The sequence below is a fragment of the Pinus tabuliformis genome, chromosome Q, assembly GCF_031772625.1.
Source record: "Pinus tabuliformis cultivar Carrire ecotype Pingquan chromosome Q, CPIR1, whole genome shotgun sequence".
Lineage (NCBI taxonomy): Eukaryota > Viridiplantae > Streptophyta > Pinopsida > Pinales > Pinaceae > Pinus > Pinus tabuliformis.
Window position 1 is genome coordinate 426,884,483 of NC_142296.1, and position 20,123 is coordinate 426,904,605.

General features: G+C 34.6%; 2 protein-coding genes across 3 annotated transcripts in view; one reads left to right on the forward strand and one right to left on the reverse strand.

Annotated features, from left to right (window-relative positions):
- Window positions 1-20,123, forward strand: part of LOC149220038 (uncharacterized) — a 123,520-nt gene that overhangs the window by 55,820 nt on the left and 47,577 nt on the right. Inside the window, exon 4 of one of the 2 annotated variants that reach the window (XM_089382717.1) lies at window positions 15,928-16,026. The exons of the other annotated variant lie outside the window; for it this stretch is intronic. The gene's annotated coding sequence lies outside the window, so the exon portion shown is untranslated. Of the gene's footprint in view, window positions 1-15,927; window positions 16,027-20,123 lie in introns of those variants that run through there. 2 annotated transcript variants of the gene reach the window in all.
- Window positions 13,100-14,092, reverse strand: LOC149220039 (uncharacterized). Its single transcript, XM_089386983.1, has one exon. The coding sequence runs from the start codon at window positions 14,090-14,092 to the stop codon at window positions 13,100-13,102; it is 993 nt and encodes a 330-aa protein (XP_089243109.1).

Genomic DNA, 20,123 nt, shown 5'->3' on the forward strand with positions numbered 1-20,123 from the left:
TTTGATGGCTAGGGCTAATGAACTGGCCGATTTGACTGGTTTCCAGTTCAGACTGGCCAGTTTTGAAAACTATGCTTGGAATGGCAAATATATGATTAGGATTTCACCAAGCTCTCCTCCCAGGGAGTGAATGATGTGAGATGAAGTTTTGAGACATGGTTTGCAAATTTGCAATCAACATAAAATTGAAATCAAATGCTAACTGAGAATGCAGATAATACAAGTCACCAAAAAAAGATAAAATCTCTTCAGCTCTTCCAATTCCTTCTCAAACTGAACTCTGATTCGTGTATTCTGTCATAAATAGAAAGAAATGTATGTAGTGAGCTTAAAATGATGCTCCAAGTTCATATACATACTTAGGTAGCTTCCAATAAGCTAACATCAGGATCTAGGTAAACTAATAAATATTGGCTGAACAAATCTAGCAATAGCAGAAAGCAAACTTACCAAATCTTGCACAACAAATTTAGCAAATTTAGAATAGAGAAGTTATATGGAAATATTCTGGAAGTACCTCTTCTTCATGAGGCTTTCTAATTCGCTCTTGTTCCTTCAGTATCCTCAACATCTCATGGTACAGAGGGTCAGGAACATTTGTTTGCACAGACCTTGACGGTGCAGATATGTGAATTTGTGCATTATTAGATGCTACAAATTGTGAAACCTGAAATGGTTCATTCCCTCTAGTTAAGCCATTCAAAAACATGGATGTCTCGGTGGTGGCACTCAATCTCTCAGACATATCTATCACCTGAGGAGGCTGAGATGATTAAACATCTATGTGCTGAGAGTGTGGGTCCCTCTCAACATACAGTAATTAGGTGCTAAATAACCATTGGTTTTATCCCAAATTTATTAAACATCTATGTGCTGCTGGGCCAGAATCATCACTGAGCAGGGCTGAAACCATGAATGGCATAGACTAGTGATATCGCTGAAACCTTCTCGAAGATGGTTCAACACAATCTATCTTGGAGTAGGTATTTATTAAGAATCTGATTGAAATATTCAAACAGGGAATCACCATGCAAATAGTTCATCAAAGTAAGCCCCTGAATATAAAGATTACTTCACCATGTAGAGCCCCTGAATATGAAGATGACAGTTAGACTTCTAAACTCTGGTTTCCCCATAAAAGAAACTTAACATCTTCCCAGGAAATTGGTTGTAATGGACTGTAATGAGATACTTCATCCTCTTAGTATCTAAATTTGCAAGAGGCTAAAATATATCAAATATATTGAAAGAAATTAGGTTTCTTAATGAATTAAGAAACATCAGTAATTGATCATTTAACTAAATGCTATACTAAGGTTCAAATACAAGTTAATATTATAGACAATACCAACTTTTTCTAGTCACAAATTTAATAAGAATGCAATTTTTGGATCAATAGGAACTTCGATTTCTTATATCACCAGATTCCGACAATGGAAGATAAGATTGCTACAAAATTAGACGGAACTGACTCAAAGTATCACCAAATAGGTTGGAACCACCATGAACCATGAATGATTTCAACTTGCCCTGCGAATGCCGGGCAGGTGAGTCTGCATGGTGGATAGTGTTTGCCATAGTGGACATCTAAGAAGAAAATTAACAAGTTATAATATGAAATATACATATAACAGGTCAAAACAAAATATGATACTGTTGAATATACATAAAGATTAAGAAGAAAATTAACAAGTTATAATATGAAATATACGTATAACAAGTCAAAATATGATATTGTTGAATGTACATAAAGATTAAAGGGAGATCAGCCATTGATCATTTAATGAGATGCCATACACACAAGTCCATATTCCTCAATTTTAAACCATCACATACATCAAGAAGAGAGATCATGGCCTGCTGGGATAAATCTCCAAACTGATAACCAATAACTACTGCAATAGGCACCCAAATATTGTAATAATAGGAGATTTGGCGATTGCTGGGTTGGAAATTGCGTACAAAATGGAAAAGATCCTACACAACTCCAAATTACTGTCAATTACCTGGTATCATTGTCTCTCCATGAAATGATGAGGTCGAATCAAATCCATAAACAAAATAGTGCTCAAAAATTCAACAGAAATAGAGGGACAACTTATAAACCCATTCCCTGAGTTCAGCCTATCAATGTAATCATCAAATTGATGCCATGTGCATAGATGATGTTACCCATATTGACCTAAATTAGCAAAACCCATTCGAATATGATATTGTACTCTAGATAAAGACAACAACCAGGACCACACATGGTAACAAGCAAATTAAGCAAGAGTAACTGCAACTTGAAAGTAATTGTTTGCAACTAGAGAATATAGATAATTGTCATAATGAAGTTTTAACAATTAGCTTCAAGTCCGATGGCAAAGAAAATATTGCCGTATGACCAAACAGATCAGAGCTATAGCAGTTGATGAGTGTCGTAAATAGATGATTCAAAAGACCTCAACAAATACGCGTCAGTAAACTGTCTACTTCCCTGGTGCACCATACCATGTTGATCATGAGAATCGTTTTGTGTTTCTGAGGACCTGCGCATCAAATCTATGGTGCCTTGGATATCTTGTGAGCTTGCAGCCTGAGACACTCTGAAATTGCTCCCCTGCAGCAAGCCAAATACATGTCCTCCAAAGTTTCCAATGCCACCTGCATTGGAACATTTGTTTGCACAGACCTTGACGGTGCAAATATGTGAATTTGTGCATTATTAGATGCTACAAATTGTGAAACCTGAAATGGTTCATTCCCTCTAGTTAAGCCATACCGTTGCTGTTACATTTGTGACAGAAAGCAGAATTCAACAGCTCACCAGTTTTCAATCATGGCCGTTCAAAGTCCATACCCCACTGAGCATGAAGACCACCAGAAGCAAGGCCATGCCCGAAGAAGAAGCCATAAGCAAGCCCCATGAAGATTGAACCAAGCCATTAGATATGAGAATGTTAAAAAATAAAAATAATAAAGTGAATTAAATTAAATTAAAAAGAGACGTTGCCACGCCAAGAGCATGCTTCCCAGGTGTCGGAGGTATGGAGATCAAGTGTTGCCTGTCTTATCTCGAATGCATGCCTCACTTCCAATTTCTTCTCCTGCACAGACTTCGTCGGTGTCTGAGCCCAGATGGGTTGTTGTTGTTGTTGCTATTGTTGTTACCATTGCCATTGCCAGTGCCACCACCACTGCCTCCATCTTTTTCATTGACAATATAAACTATCAGCCCAATGTCCCCCGCAGCCATTACTACACAACTCTGCTAATTCCCCTCGACCACAGCGTTGTGATTCCCCCTTCTACCCCATTCTCTCCGCCCCCTCCTCCTGCTATAGCGAAGGCACCTGCCTTCGTTTATAACCTCGCACCTTCCCTGCACCTTCCTCCCACAAGAACTGCAGCCATATTTATGTACCAATTATTGCATCTGTAGGAGGAGCGCTACTTCTTGGACTAGGGCTTCTGGGAGCCATTTGCTTTTCAAGAAAAAGGCGAAGCAAACCAGAGACAATAAAGCCAGACGCAGGCGATGCGGAGGGTTTTGAGATCGAATCGAGCCTTCTTTCGAACATGTCGGAATTGTTGGCATTGGACAGATTGATAGGCTTTTCCTTCAAAGAACTTTAGGAGGCCACCGACAATTTCAGCGGGGCACACAGAATCAAGAATTCCGTCTTCCATGCAGTTCTTTGCAGAAACAGAGTGGCGATCAAACAAATGAGAGGGCAAGTATCAAAGGATATCAACGCCCTTCACAGATTCCACCACACGAGTCTCGTCACTCTGCTCAACATCTGTGTTGAAGAATCGTCGGACCAGGACTTGTACCTTGTCTTCGAGTACGCCGAAAATGGGTCCCTTAGCGACTATATCCATAGCGCATGGTCACATGCAGGGGGTTCGAACTTGTCATGGAACCAGAGGCTGTAGATCGCTTTGGACATCGCAGAGGGGTTGGAGTATTTGCATCAACTCCCACTTGCGTTCACAAGGACCTTAATAGCCGCAATATTTTTCTGGACAAGAATTTTCGAGCAAAGATCGCCAATTTCAGATTGGCCAAATGCGAAGCAGATGCGGGTTCTTGTCCGTAGAAGTGGTTCCAAGTTGAAGGCAGAAGGTGAAAGGCTCCCGGGTAAAGGCTTATTCCTTCCTTCTCCTTCAGAGCCAACCCTGTACTACCTTCCTTCTCCTTCAGAGCCAACCCTGTACTAGTCAATGACACAATTAGATGAACCCTGGAATATTCCAAGGCTGCAGGTTGGATAATACAACAATACTGTAAAAGCATTCAGCAGTTGAGCAGGGTTGCATTCAGCAGTTGAGCATGGTCAATCACAGAGCGTTGGCGATGGGTAGAAGCAGGAGGTAACTTCTGTATTTTTACTTTTGTATTTTTTTCTTCACGATTCATTTTCCTTTCTTCATGAATCATTCCCCTGTATGGCGAGTTTCCAGTGCTGCCAGTCCTGCAATAAGATTTGGAATAAGATTACACCTGGTTACATGCAAACATAAGAGATGGCACCTGGAAGTTGTGGCAGGCAGGAGTGGCAGGCGTACAAGCAGTGATAAGTAGTGGTGGCAGGCGTACCCTGGCGTACAAGCAGGGCTGATGCTTCCTCTATTATACCATGCAGTCCATGGAAATCCAAAATAGCGGAGCTAACATTTAGTGTCGTCGACTAATGCCAACATTAGATTAGGTAGTATTTTTACCAGTTTCAAAATATCAAGCAAACACAAAATTATAACATATGCTTTAGCTTCGGATTAGCTTCGGTCCTCAGGAAGAGGCCAAATAACATGATTTATCAATATGTGTCTACAAAACTTGGTTTATAGTTGATAAGCGAGGAGTAAAAGCAGCACTAATAATGCTAAAGTGCTCATTTTCGATTACTATAGTCCATGTCTAGAGGGCAGGGACTAATAACGATCTAGATTGAAAGAGCATAATTGATATATGTGCTCTTTGTCGATTTGTTAAGTCACTTATTATATAATTGATTTTAGTGTAATAATCCTTGCAACCATGTCTCAAAATAAATTAGGTTGCAAAACAACACATATCTTAGTATGGAAGAGTCCGTACTTGTTCTTTTTTATATTTTATTTTATCTCTTTCCTTTGTCTCCATTCTATATTTCTCCATTTTCTTTATAATTGATGGTGCAACGGTTTAAATGTTTCATACATCCATAACGATCTAGTTTGAAGGACCACAATTGATATATGTGCTCTTCGTCGATTTGTTAAGTCACTTCTTATATCACTGATTTTAGTGTAAATGTCAATTTCAATATTTATATTTTTCAAAGTCAATTTCAATTTCTATTCAATGTCATTTCAATTTCAATTTGAGTTCCTCTTTTATATTTAAATTCATTTAAAATTCCAATTCTAATTTCAATTTTTAATACATTAATTTTAATATACATATCAATTTGTATTTGTATTTAATGTGCATTATACATAACTTTTTATTCTAGTGTGCATGTCAATTTCTATTTCTATTTAATAATCATTATACACCATTGTTGATTTAGTGTACCTATCCATTTTAATTTATATTTATATTTATATTTCAATGTCAATTTCTAATTAATGTCGTCGTTTTCTATTCACCGTAAGTTTCTAATTTCATTTCGATTCCTAGCGCATTGATCTATGCGCAGCTGCCAATTTCTATATGTGTTGATTTCAAGTCTATTTTTATTTCTATTTCAAATTCAACTTATATTTATATCTTATTTTACATTTTAGAAATCAATATAGAAACATGTAAGCGGGATGACCATAACTTATTTAATAAAACGAGTTAAAAAATATGAAAACTTATCATGATGGCTAGGAATTGCCCAATGGTTAGAACACTTCTTACATTCGTTATCTTTTTCTACTTTTAAATCACTCTTTATATAATTGATTTTGATGTGCATGTGAGTTTCGAATCCAATTTCTAACATTTTGATTTTGTGTACATGTCAATTTTAATGCGTTGATTTAAGTGTAGTTACAAATTTGTAATTTTATTACAATTCTATTCAATTTCCAATGCATTGATTTCATTGTACATGTCAATTTATCACACATTTTGTATACATGTCTATTGTTATTTAAGTGTAAATGTAAATATATATTCTATTTTTGTTTAATGTCAACTTCAATTCCCATTTGATTTTCAATTATTTATTCTATTTCTATTTTTGTTTTTTTTGTCAATTTCTATTTCTACTTCAATTTTTAACATATTAATTTTAATGTATTTGCCAATTTTCATATCTATTCAACACACACACAATTGTTGAATTTAGTGCACATGTGCATTTCTATTTCAATGTGAGTTTTATTTTTATTTCAATTTCTAAAATCTTGATTTCAGGGTATTTCAACATGTAAATTTCTAAATGTTTTATACTCCATTCAATTTCCATTTTGTGTAGAGGTCAATTTTTATTTCAGTGTAAATGTAAACTTGTCTTTCTACTTTTATTTAATGTCAATTTGAAATTTAGTTCTTCATTCTATTTCTATTTCCATTTTTATGTTAATTTCAATTTCTAACATATCAATTTTAGTGTATATCTCAATTTCTATTCAACTTACATATATACAGAATTCTTGAATTCAATGTACATGTCAATTTCAATTTTTATTTCTATGTCAATGCGATCTTATATTGTTATTTTAATTTCTAACGCCTTGATTTTGTTGTACATGAAAATTTTTAATGCATTGATTTTAGTGCACATCTAAATTTTTAATTCTATTCAATTTTCCAATGTATTAATTTTAGTGTACATGTCAAAAAAATTGATTTTGTGCACATGCCAATTTTATTTCTATTTCTATTTCTATTTCTATTTATATTTGAATGTCAATTTCTATTTAATGCTAACCTTTTCTATTCAATGTAAATTTCTACTTTCATTTTGATTCCTATACTTTCATTTTGATTCCTAAAGCATTGATCTAAATGTAGCTATCGACTTCTATATGCGTTGATTTCAATCTTCCAATTATATTTCTATCTTCTTTTACAGTTTAGAAATTTAGTGTGCAAAATACTCCTTATGGTCATCCTATTTACAAAAAGAAGTTAAATAGTATTAAAACTAAACATGTTTGTTGAGAATTGTCCAATGGTTAGAGGAGTCATATATTAGTTTACCCTCTTAGTTTTCAATGAACACTTGCCACATTTGTTCTTTTTCTCTACTTGTTAACTCACTCTTTATATAATTGATTTCAATTTACATGTGAGTTTCAATTTCAATTAACATTTTGATTTTATGTACATGTCAATTTATAACGCATTGATTTTAGTGTAGATGTAAATTTCCAACTTATTTTGTCTACATGCCAATTTTGTTTCTTATATATATATATATATATATATATATATATAGATTCTATTTTTATTTAATGCCAACTTCAATTTCCATTTCAACCACAATTCTTTATTCAATTTCTATTTCCATTTCTATATCTACTTTAGTATTAGTGTATATGCCAATTTCCATATATATTCGATATACATATACACAATTGTTGAATTTAGTGCACATGTCATTTTCTATTTCAATGTGAGATTTTATTTTTATTTCAATTTCTAAAATCTTGATTTCGGTGTACATGTAAATTTTTGGCCCATTGATTTTAGTGGACACCTAAATTTCTAATTCTTTTAAAATTCTATTCAATTTTCAGTGCATTGATTTCAACATACATGTCAATTTCTTACTTATTGATTTTGTGGATATGCCAATTTTTATTTCAATGTAAAAGTAAATTTCTATTTCTATTTATCATGTCAATTTCAATTTCTATTTTAAATTGAGTACTTTGTTATATTTTTAATAAATTTTATGTCAATTTATATTTCTACTTCAATTTTTAACATATTAATTTTATTGTATATGTGAATTTCTGTTTCTGCATGTCAATGGTTCCAAGGTACGAGATCACCATAACGACCTAGCTTCAATGAAAACTTTTGACATGTGTGCTCATTGAGCACTTGTTAACTCTCTCTTAACATAACTTGTTTTAATTGATTTCAATGTACATGTGAGTTTCAATTTCAATTAACATTTTGATTTTATGTACATATCAATTTATAACGTATTGATTTTAGTGTAGATGTAAATTTCCAACACATTGATTTTGTATATATATATATATATATATATATATATATATATTCTATTTTTATTTAATGCCAACTTCAATTTCCATTTCAATGACAATTCTTTATTCAATTTCTATTTCCATTTCTATATCAGTGTATATGCCAATTTCCATATATATTCGATATACATTTACACAATTTTTGAATTCAGTGCACATGTCAATTTCTATTTCAATGTGAGATTTTATTTTTATTTCAATTTCTAAAATCTTGATTTGGTGTAAATGTAAATTTTTAGCGCATTGATTTTTTTTTTTTTAACCGAAACGGATATTTTATTTAAGAGTGGCCTAAGCCATATCAAGTTTTACATTTTCTGTTTCTAACAGAATGATTTCTGCTTTTACTAGATCGACTTGCCCTTTTAAGGGATGGCTGCCATGCTCGGTTCTCCTGCATTTATACTTATCATGTTCTTTTCTAGATTGCATCCAATATTTGCCAGACTGTCTGCTTCTGAGTTTAATTCTCTGAGGATATGAAAAATTTGAACTGAAGAGAAGTCCTTCAAGAGTCTGTTCACTCTTATAATCTGTTTGTTCAGAACTGGATCCTTAAGCCCTTTCATTTTTAGAAGAGCTTTTATCAGCAATTCTGAGTCTCCAAACACTAAGATTTCCCTTGGGTTTTCTTTTCTGGCCAGCTGGCCAGCTTTTAGAAGACTAAGAGCTTCAGCCTGGTTGTTGGTTTTGATTCCGAGTCCCCAGCTGAATTCCTCTTTTCTTCCATTCGGGAGATAAATGACCCCCCCTGCTCCTGACCTGCCTGGATTACCTTTCGAGGCTCCGTCAAAAAAGATTGTGCATTTTCCTTGAGATTTCCACCACTTCTGAAAGCTTTCCAAATTGTCTCGAATCTGCCAGTTTTCCTTATGCTTTGGTCGAATGATTGATGAAAGACTCGCTGTAGAAGTGAAGTCACCCAACCATGCTCTCTCTTCATCTCTTAGGGAATTTTCTCTGACATTGGATTGTCTTAGAGTTTCTATAAGAAGTTTCTTGGCCTTTTCTGCGACATTTCCAGCTGGCGTTTCTTTTTGATTAAAAACAGTTTCGTTCCGGGAGAGCCACAACTTCCAGCACACATATTTTGGAGCTGCTATCCACACCTTGTACCAAAGGGATTTGGCTGCGATGCTGTAGGGATACCTATCTTTCCAAGATAAAAACATGTCTGATATCGAACATTGCTCTGGGGGTCTTACATTCAGTCCAGCCAAGAAGCTAGTCCAGGCCTTCTGTGCGTACTCACATTCAATAAAAATATGCGCTGAGGTCTCCAAGGCTTTTTTACAAAACACGCAGCGATGTGGACCAGCTATATTCCTTCTACATAGATTGTCTCCAGTTAGGATTTTGTCATGAAACAAAGTCCAGAAGAAGAAATTGATCTTCGGAATGCTGAAGCTTTCCCAGATCTGCTTCCACACTGCTTCCGGATGCGAAGAGTCCTTTTTGCTTTGCATCTGTATGTACCCTTGTTTGGCTGTGTATACCCCTGTTGGTCCCCAACCCCATGAGTCTTCCTCGTCCTTATGCACTGGAGTAAAGTCTGTGATTTCTTCTATGAAATAATTTAACTGATTTTTTAAGTGCGCTGGTGTGTTGGGCAAAGTCCAGCACTGCCAATTGCCTTCATTATCCCACTCTGCAATGTCCTCAATTTTCCTGACTCCTTTTGATCCCAACCAAACTCTTATATCTGCGATTTCATTCATGTCCGAGAGTGGTGGATGGCCCATGATTCGGTCTCTCCACAACAATGTTTTTTTGCCATTCCCTGGAATTTTGTACAAATGTGTTCTAAAAAAATCTATCCCTTTACAACAAAGCCTCCAAGCCTGTGTTCCTTTAGGAGAAGACGCTGGATTGAAGGAGATAATCGACCGATTTCTGAGATATTTGAGATTTAAGAGCTGGCTGATTGGGTGTCTGGGCTCAGTTATTAGCTGCCACAGAAGTTTACAACCCAGGGCTAGATTTGCTTGTTGGGGGTCTCTAATTTGAAGTCCTCCCTCAGCAATTGGTCGCTTCACCATTTCCCAATTAACTAAATGGAAACGGCTACTGTTCCCCTTTCCACCATTCCACAAAAAGTTCCGCATTAAACTGGAGATCTGATCTGCGATTTGCCTTGGAGCCAACAGCAAGGAGGCTTGGAAAGTAGGCAGAGCTGAAAGTACAGAGCGGATGAGAGTGAGCTTGCCTCCTGTGGTTAGCCAGACTCCGCCCCATGCTGCTATCTTCTTATTGAACTTGGAGATCACCTCCTCCCACATATTATTACGATTGGACCCCATCGTCAGCGGAAGACCGAGATACTTTATTTTATCCCACTCTGCATAACCTTTGAACCCGAGTCCACTGGCTATCCTTTCAATTGTTTGTTGATCGGTATTCCATCCGTAAACTGCGCTTTTCCGCTCACTAATTAGAGCTCTCGTAACACTACAATACTTTTGGAGGATTGTCTTGAAGGAATTAGCGATTCTCATGGATGCGCCCCCGAGCAGGAGTGAATCATCGGCAAAGAGCGCATGATTCACTGGGGCGACGCCTTGCACGATTCTAATCCCAGGAATGGTGCCCCTTTGTTGCTCATGTGTCAACTTTCTGCTTAGTGAGTCCGCCATCAAAATATAGAGGAAGGGAGACAATGGGCAGCCTTGCCTCAGTCCCCTGGTGGCTGAAAAAAACTCTGTTGGTCTCCCATTGACCATTGGAGCGATCCAGATATTTTCGATGCAGGCTTTGATAAGGTTTATGAATTCCTGTCTGAACCCAAAGGCTGCAAGAACCCTGAGCAAGAAAGAACGATTAACACGATCAAAAGCATTACTCATATCTAGTTTGATAATCATACCTTGTTCTTTCCGTGTGTGGCTGGAATGAAGAGCCTCTTGGATTTGAATGACATTATCTAAGATTTGTCTGCCTTTAACAAATCCTCCTTGAGCTGGAGAGATGAGTTTTTGAAGAAGTGGCTTGATTCTGTTTGCCAGCAGTTTGGCCACGATCTTGTATGATGAATTACACAGAGAAATCAGCCTGTATCTGTCGAAGGATTTTGGATTTGTTTCCTTAGGGATTAAAGCTAGAAATGTGGATTTTATTCCACCTCCCATTTTTGCTTTCCTCATGACTCCTCTTATCATTCTGAAGAGATCAATTTTGATAATCTCCCAACAAATTCTGTAAAAGTGTATTGTGAAACCGTCGGGGCCTGGGGCTTTATCTGGTTCCATGGACCATACAATACTGGTTATTTCTTCTTCCCTTACTGGGCTCATCAGAGAGACATTATCTTCCTCACTGACTAGATTTGGGATGGTTGTGAGGAACTCTGCTTCATCCTCCTCATTCCCATTTCTTTCTGCTCTAAGAAGGTTTTGGAAATGATTTACAGCTGCTTCTTTGATTTGAGTGAAACCTTTATATATCTGTCCACTAGAGCTGGTAATTTCTGTTATGTGATTGCGTGAGAGTCGGGCCCTGCACTGTCTATGAAAATAAGAGGTATTTCTGTCCCCGGATTTGAGCCACAGACTTCGAGATTTTAAACGCCAATATTCCTCTTCATTTCTGAAAGAACAGTATACCATCCTTTGAGCAGTTTTTTCATTGGCTAAATCTGTGGAAGAGGGTTCTTTCTCCTCCATTTCCAGTTGTATTCCTTCCAAATGAATTACTGCCTCCTTCCTCTGCCTATTGGGAGATTGCATGGATTTCTTTATCCAATCTTTAAGTTCTTTTTTGGTATTTTTCATTTTTTGCTCCCACACATAACTAGGGGAACCGAGAACTTCTATCCTCCATGCTGCTTGAACTGTTTCTAAAAACCCATCTTTGCCTGCCCAAAGAGGGTTGAAACGAAATGGAAGGGGGCCTAAATCCTCTTCCTCTTTTAGACATAAGAGGATAGGTTTATGATCCGATGTTAGCTTTGGAAGAATCTTGGTAAAAACTATTCTGTTGTCCATCATTAAAGAGCTGCTTATAAGAAACCTATCCAATCTGGCTGAGATATGATTTTCACCGGTTCGATTGTTTGACCAGGTATATTTGCCTTTCACTGGTTTGAAGTCTACCAGATCCCACTGCAGAATCAAATTGCCCACTGTATTGATGAAAGGATCTCTAGACAGTATCCCTCCTTTTTTTTCTTTGGGATCTAGAGTTATATTCAGATCTCCACCTATGACTAAATTTGTGGGACTGATTTGCGCTATATATTCTATAAGTGACCTCCAGCACTCTCTCTTTTCTTCATAATGCACAGGAACATACAGGTTAAACAAAGCGAGGGTAAGATTACTTATGGTGTGACGCAGCTCTGTAAAAATCCAATGTTGAGTCTCTAGGAATCGTTCTAGTGAGAAGTCTTTTGTCCATAAAGTGCCTAATCCTCCAGCTGTGCCCCTTGCACTAACAGCCTTTCTTGAATCAAATTTCCATTTCTTAGTACTGGTGTTTAGAAGGGTTTCCCCTTCTACTTTGGTCTCTTGGAGCATAAGGATGTCCGCGGTCTCCATCTTCAATAAGTCTTTGATAGCCTCTGCCTTGTTGGGATTACCCAGACCCCTACAGTTCCAAGAGATCAACTGCATCATTTACCACTTGAAGGGGTTGGCCCTCCTCCTTTGGAGGCCCTAGGCCTGATATTCCTCCCTAGTGTCATTTCGATGGTAGCTTGACTGCCGAGGGTTTTTTGTCTTTCTGACTCCTCTTCTCTAGTTTCCTTGTTTGATCTTCGTCCTGCCCTTTTTGTTGATCTTTCTAGTGTTTCATCATCCGATGATCCCATATTCTCCATTGTTTTCTTCTTTTTTTTTATTATATCTGCGTATGATGGAGATGAAATGTTGCTTGGGAAGGAGATTGGGGTGTTACCTGGTTCTAGAGTTTCAATATTCTCCTACTGTGGTGGTTCTTCTTCCCCTGCTTCTGGAGGATCCGAAGGAGGCGTGAGGATTTCAAAGGGGTTTTTATCCCCCTCTTTGCCTTTTGCTTCACTGCTTCCAGCGTTTTGGTTGCTTGTGCTTCCCTTTTCTACTGTGTTCTTTGTCCCTTTAGCCTTGTTTTTGTTGCTCTGCCTGTTGAATGTTGTCTTCTTTGCCTGTTTCCATTGTTCTTCTTTTTCCTTCTCTGTTGTCTCGTCGCTTCTTTTTTTGCAGTATCTAGCAAAATGCCCATACTCGTGACAGAAACGACACTTGAAGGGCAACTGTTCATAATCAAGCTCTTGTATGTGTGTCCAGTTTGCCACCGATAGCTGAATCGCTTCGGGTAATCCTGTTTCCAAATCGACCTCCACGCAGATCCGGGCACAGGAATACTGGTCCTTGCTTGGGGCTTGGTCAATGTATTTTCCAAGAGCATTTCCGATGGACTGGAGTGAGCTTTGATTCCAGCAATGCAGGGGAAGATGCGGGAGGCGCACCCAAACAGGAACCGCCTTGGGCACATCTTGCGCTGGGTCAAAATCTGTAGACCATTTGTTCAGGTATAGTCCTTGGGGCCCCATGAAGTATGGCCCATTTCTGAAAATCAGGCCTCTGTCCTCTGAACTTTCAAACAGGAAAACAAAGAATCCTTTGCCTACAAAATAGATCTTGATTCCTTCATTTACCAGAGGTAGCCAGTTCCTTTTGACCCATTCTTCAACAGCTCTAGGGGATGGCCACAAACCCGTGAACTGGCCGATCAGACCTTTTTCTGCTAGATTCAGAGCAGATCTGCAGATTTCCGCCTCTGGAAGGGCCACCTTGGGAATACTGTCCAGTTTTTTGACAAATTTCTGCTGCGGGCCTGAGGCCTGACGTTTTCCTGATGCTTTTACCAGAGCCTTGAAGGCTTCGATCTCTGGAGGGAAGGGGGGAGGGGCTGCAGGGCCGCCTCCGAGCTCCATCAGGGAGGGCGCTTGCAGGGACGCTCAGAAGGGTTGCAGCGCGGCTCGCGGGATCGCTCCTATGTAGGTTGTGAACTTCAACGAGAAGGGACCAGCAAACAAAGCTTCTAGTGCATTGATTTTAGTGTACACCTAAATTTATAATTATTTTAAAATTCTATTCAATTTTCAGTGCATTGATTTCAGCATACATGTCAATTTCTTACTTATTCATTTTGTGGACATGCCAATTTTTATTTCAATGTAAATGTAAATTTATATTTGTATTTAATGTCAATTTCAATTTCTATTTGAAATTAAGTATTTTGTTCCAATTTTTAATAAATTTTATGTCAATTTATATTTCTACTTCAATTTTTAACATATTAATTTTAGTGTATATGTGAATTTTTGTAACGATGGAATTTGTTCAACGGTTCCGAGGTACAAGATCACCATAACGACCTAGCTTCAGTGAAAACTCATTGAGCACTTGTTAACTCTCTCTTAACAAACTCGTTTCAATTAAAAATTCAATTTCAATTTCCCGTCAACCTCTTCCTTTCTATTTCCATTTCAATTCAAAATCCACTTTCTATTTCATTTTCAATTTAATTTTGCACATATAAATTTATATTCAATTCCAATTTTATTTTTTGTTTAAATGTCAACATTAATTTCCATTCTAATTTCTACGACTATTGATTTTTCAATGTCAATTTCTGTTTTTATTTCAAATTTTGGTGTATCAAATTGTGTGTGACTATCAATTTCTATATGCTTTGATTTTAATGTTCATTTTAGATGTAACTTCACCTTAATATTTCCGGACTCTTTTACATATTAGAAATTGATGTAGAAACATGTCACATAATATTCTATTCAATATACATCCACATAATTGTTTGTTTCAGCGTAGATGTCAAGCTAAATTTCTATTTCTATTTCAATGTGAGCTTCAATTTTCATTTCAATTTCTAACATTTTGATGTCAATTTTAAATGCATTGGTTTTAATAGACATGTATATTTTCAACACGTTGATTTTAGTGTACATCTCAATTTTATTTCATTTCTATTCAATTTTGTAATGTGAGCTTTTATTTCTATTTCAATGTCTACCATTTGATTTCGATGTACATGTCAATTTTAGGTGGGTTGATTTTAATGTACAATGCTAATTTTTAATACACTGACTTTAGTGGACATCCAAATTTCTCATTATATTTAGTGCTATTCAAATTTTGACGCTTTGATTTTAGTTTACATGTGAATTTGTAAGACATTGCCTCCATGTACATGTCAATTAATATTTATATTCTATTCAATTTCAATTTCAATTTTTATTTTTATTTTTTATTTTATTTCTATCTCCATTTACACATTAGAAATTTAAATAGAGACATCTAGACATAAAGATGGCTCACTACATAGATGCAAATAAGTTTTTTGAATTGATTGAGTTAATAAGTGAAAAAACTCTACATGTTAACTGTGGGATTGTTAAACAGTTTTGAGGTATGAGATCACCATAATGACCTAGTTTCAATAAACATTTTTGACATGTGTGTTGTTTGATTACTTGTTAACTCTCTCGTCACATAACTCATTTCTGTAAAAAAAAATCAATTTCAATTTCTTTGCAATGTCAACCTCAATTCGTATTCAGTTTCGTTCTATTTCGATTTTAATTAAAATTCCACTGTCTATTTCATTTTTTATTTTTTATTTTTTATTTTGTACATATTAGTTTATATTCAATGCCAATTTTAATTTTAATTTTAATTTTTAATTAAATGTCAACGTTTATTTCTATTACTATTGATATTTCAATGTCAATTTCTCTTTTTATTTCAGGTCCTCGTGCATCGAATTATTTGTGACTAGCAATTTATATATGCCATGATTTTATCGTTTATTTCAAATGCAACTTCATCTTAATATTTCCGGACTCTTTTACATATTAGAAATTGATACAAAAACATGTCGTTTATATTCTATTCAATATACATATACATAATTGTTTGATTCAATGTACATTCAAGATCAATTTCTATCTCTATTTCAATGTGAGATTTTATTTTTATTTCAATTTCTAACATATTGATGTCAACTTTAGATGCATTGGTTTTAATATCCATGTAAATTTTTAACGAATTATTTTTTATTAGCAATTTTATATGCTATGATTTTATTGTTTATTTCAAATGCAACTTCATCTTAACATTTTCGGACTCTTTTACATATTAGAAATTGATACAAAAACATGTTGCAAGATATTCTATTCAATATACATATACATAATTGTTTGATTCAATGTACACATCAAGATCAATTTCTATCTCTATTTCAATGTGAGATTCTATTTTCATTTCAATTTCTAACATGTTGATGTCAACTTTAGATGCATTGGTTTTAATATCCATGTAAATTTTTAACATATTGATTTTAATGTATATCTCAATTCTATTTCAATTTCTAATGTTAATTTCTATTTCTATTTTGATATGTAACATGTTGATTTCGATGCACGTCATTTTTTAGATGCATTGATTTTAGGCGATATCCAAATTTCTCATTTTATCTCTATTCTATTGAAATTCTCACACATTGATTTTAGTGTACATGTCCATTTCTAAGACATTTCCTACATGAACATGTAAATTTATATTTATATTCTATTCAATTTTTATATTTATTTTTTATTTTGTTTCTATCTATTTTTACACGTTAGAAATTGAAATAAAAACATCTAGACATAAAAAATACTCAGTACATAGATATCATAAGTTATTTAATTGATTGAGCTAATAAGTGGAAAATTTTTACATGTCAACTATGGGATTTTTTCAACGGTTTTGAGGTATGAGATCACCATATCAACCTATTTTTAATGAACACTTTTGATGTGTTTTTTTACTACTTATTAACTCTTTCTTCACATAATTCATTTTAGTAAAAAAAAGTCAATTTCAATTTTTCTTCAATGTCAATATCAATTTATAATCCAGTTTCTTTCTATTTCGATTTTAATTCAAATTCCATTTTTTATTTCATCTTCAATTTAATTTTGTACATATCAATTTATATTCAATGTCAATTTTAATTTTCTTTTAATTAAATGTCTACGTCTACGTCTATTTCAATTTTAATTTTTATGACTAATGATTTTTCAATCTAGTTTTATTTCAAGTCCTAGTGCATCAAATCACTTGAGTAACCATTTATATATGCAATAATTTTATTGTTTATTTCAAATGCAACTTCACCTTAATATTTATGAACTCTTTTACATATTAGAAATTGATACATAAACATGTCGTCTAATATACATTTATATAATTGCTTGTTTCAATGTACACATCAAGCTCAATTTCAATATCTATTTCAATGTGAGCTTTTATTTTCATTTCAATTTCTAACATGCTGATGTCAACTTTAAATGCATTGGTTTTAATATCCATGTAAATTTTTAACATATTGATTTTAGTATACATCTCAATTATATTTCAATTTCTAATGTGAACTTCTATTTTTATTTCGATATCTAACATGTTGATTTTGATGCATGTTATTTTTAGATGCACTGATTTTAATGTACAATGTTAATTTCTAATACATTGACTTTAGTCAACATCTCAACATCTCATTCAATTTCTTTTCTCTTGAAATCATCGATTTTAGTGTACATGTCAATGTTTAAGACATTGTCATACAAATTTGTATGGTCATTGCCATAAATGGAGATAGACATACAAATTATATATCAATTTATATTCAATGTCAATTTTTTTTTTTTTTTTTCAATTAATGTCAACGTATATATCAATTTTAATTTATATGACTATTGATTTTTCAATATCAATTTCTATTTTTATTTCATGCTCTCGTGCATCGAATTATTTATGACTACAAATTTCTATATTACATTATTTTAATATTTATTTCAAATGCAACTTCAAGTTAATATTTTTAGACTCTTTTACATATTAGAAATTAATACAAAAATATATTATCTCATATTCTATTCAATATACATATACATAATTGCTTATACATATACATAATTGCTTGTTTCAGTGTACACATCAAGTTCAATTTCTATCTGTATTTCAATGTGAGCTTCTACTTTCATTTCAATTTCTAACATGTTGATGTCAATTTTAGATGCATTGGTTTTAATGTACATGCAAATTTCTAACACATTGATTTTAGTTTTCATTTCAACTTTATTCAATTTCTAATGTGAATTTTTATTTCTATTTCAATGTCTAACATGTTGATTTCAATGTATATGTTAATTTTAGATGCGCCGATTTTAACATACAATGTCAATTTTTAATACATTGACTTTAGTGGAGATCTCACTTTGTCATTCTATTTCAGTGATATTTAAATTGTAACACATTGATTTTAGTGTACATGTCAATTTATAAGACATTGCCTCCATGTACTTGTCAATTTATATTTATATTCTATTCAATGTCAAATTCAAATTCAAATTTCAATTTTTATTTCAATTTTTTATTTTATTTTTATATCCACTTATATATTAGAAATTTAAATAGAAACATCTTGATGGGACCCAGCCCACGCTCCAACATAACCTTGGTTGTCAACCTGCCCAGGATTAATGATGTTGGTGGATTCGGTTTGTTGGTTTGGCGGTTGATTGTAGATATGAGTATCAGATATTTTTATTGGAGTTGGAAGTCATTAATGGGGGCTTGTAAATGCTAACCTACCGGTACCCAGCCTGGGGCTTTGTCCTCCCGTTTGGTCTTTTACACAAAACTATAGTGCTTCCCAGTCATTGTATGGGCTCTGCTCTGCTATGGAAACTCTGCGAGGGTTCCTGTCAAAGTGTTTGGTCTCGTCCCGGCTCTTATGGCAAACTCTGTTTTTGGGTGTGGCTGTGAATGAATGTTGGTCTTCCGAACTTGCTTGTGCTATTGGCAACGAATTTTCCCTGTTGCATGAATTTGTCTCGGCTCTGGAGGTTAGTCCGCTCGAATTCTTTTACACAGTGAATTATTTGTTTATTCTGTTGTTGCTTGGACTCGATGCCTGGTCTCTCAGGCCACCGATTGTTCTTTCCTGTTGTTGACAGTACTCCTTGCTACTGTTATGGTACTAAAGTCATTTTAAGTTCTGGTTTCGATGTGCACAGGTGACGGCACAATGACTCTCTCGGCTGTCTGGTTGAGGTTCGAGGGTTTCCTTGACATCAAACCTTGGACTAGGGTTTGTTTGTTCTATCAGACATTGTATACTCGATTTGTCTTTGGACAATGTAATACTTAATTTGCATTGAATAGCAGCAATGTATATATATATATATATATATATATATATATATATATATATATATATATATATATATATATATATATATATATATATATATATATATATATATATATATATATATATATATATATTATCTGTCTCTGTTTGTTTAAGAAAAAAAAGTGTGATGGTTTGTCCAGAATTACCTCTGTTGTAGTTCGTTTCTCCGGTGCCTTGATTCTGTATTCTCCTTTCAATCGATTCATTGTATGTCTCTCTCCTGGTTGTGAATTTAATTCGCTTGCCCGTTCGCTTTGGTTGTGGGAATTACATGCGTGTTACAGTGTTGCTTTCTGTTAAGAGAGGAAAAGAAACACAACCTACAGTAGTAGGCCTGTACTCTGTCTGTTATCACTGAATTCAACTAGTCAATGGATAAAACACAATGGCACAGCACGTAGGCAATGATACAGATGGACGATAGGAAAAAATTTGCGTTCTGTCTCTTTTATTACTCGTATCTGGAAATGCTGAACCTTTTACATGTTTTCCATTGTTACATTTATACGTTTTTGTTTACAGTTAATGAAACTGTAGTTACTTTCGGTTGTAGGCAGTATAGTTACATAACTACTAAATACTCGGTTCTGTTTACATGACAAGATTTACATTTAGACATATTTGTCTTTTCTTTTTAAGATGACAGAACAATTATTAATCTGTTGTTTATTAAAGTCAGATATGTAATAACCCTAACCGACCAA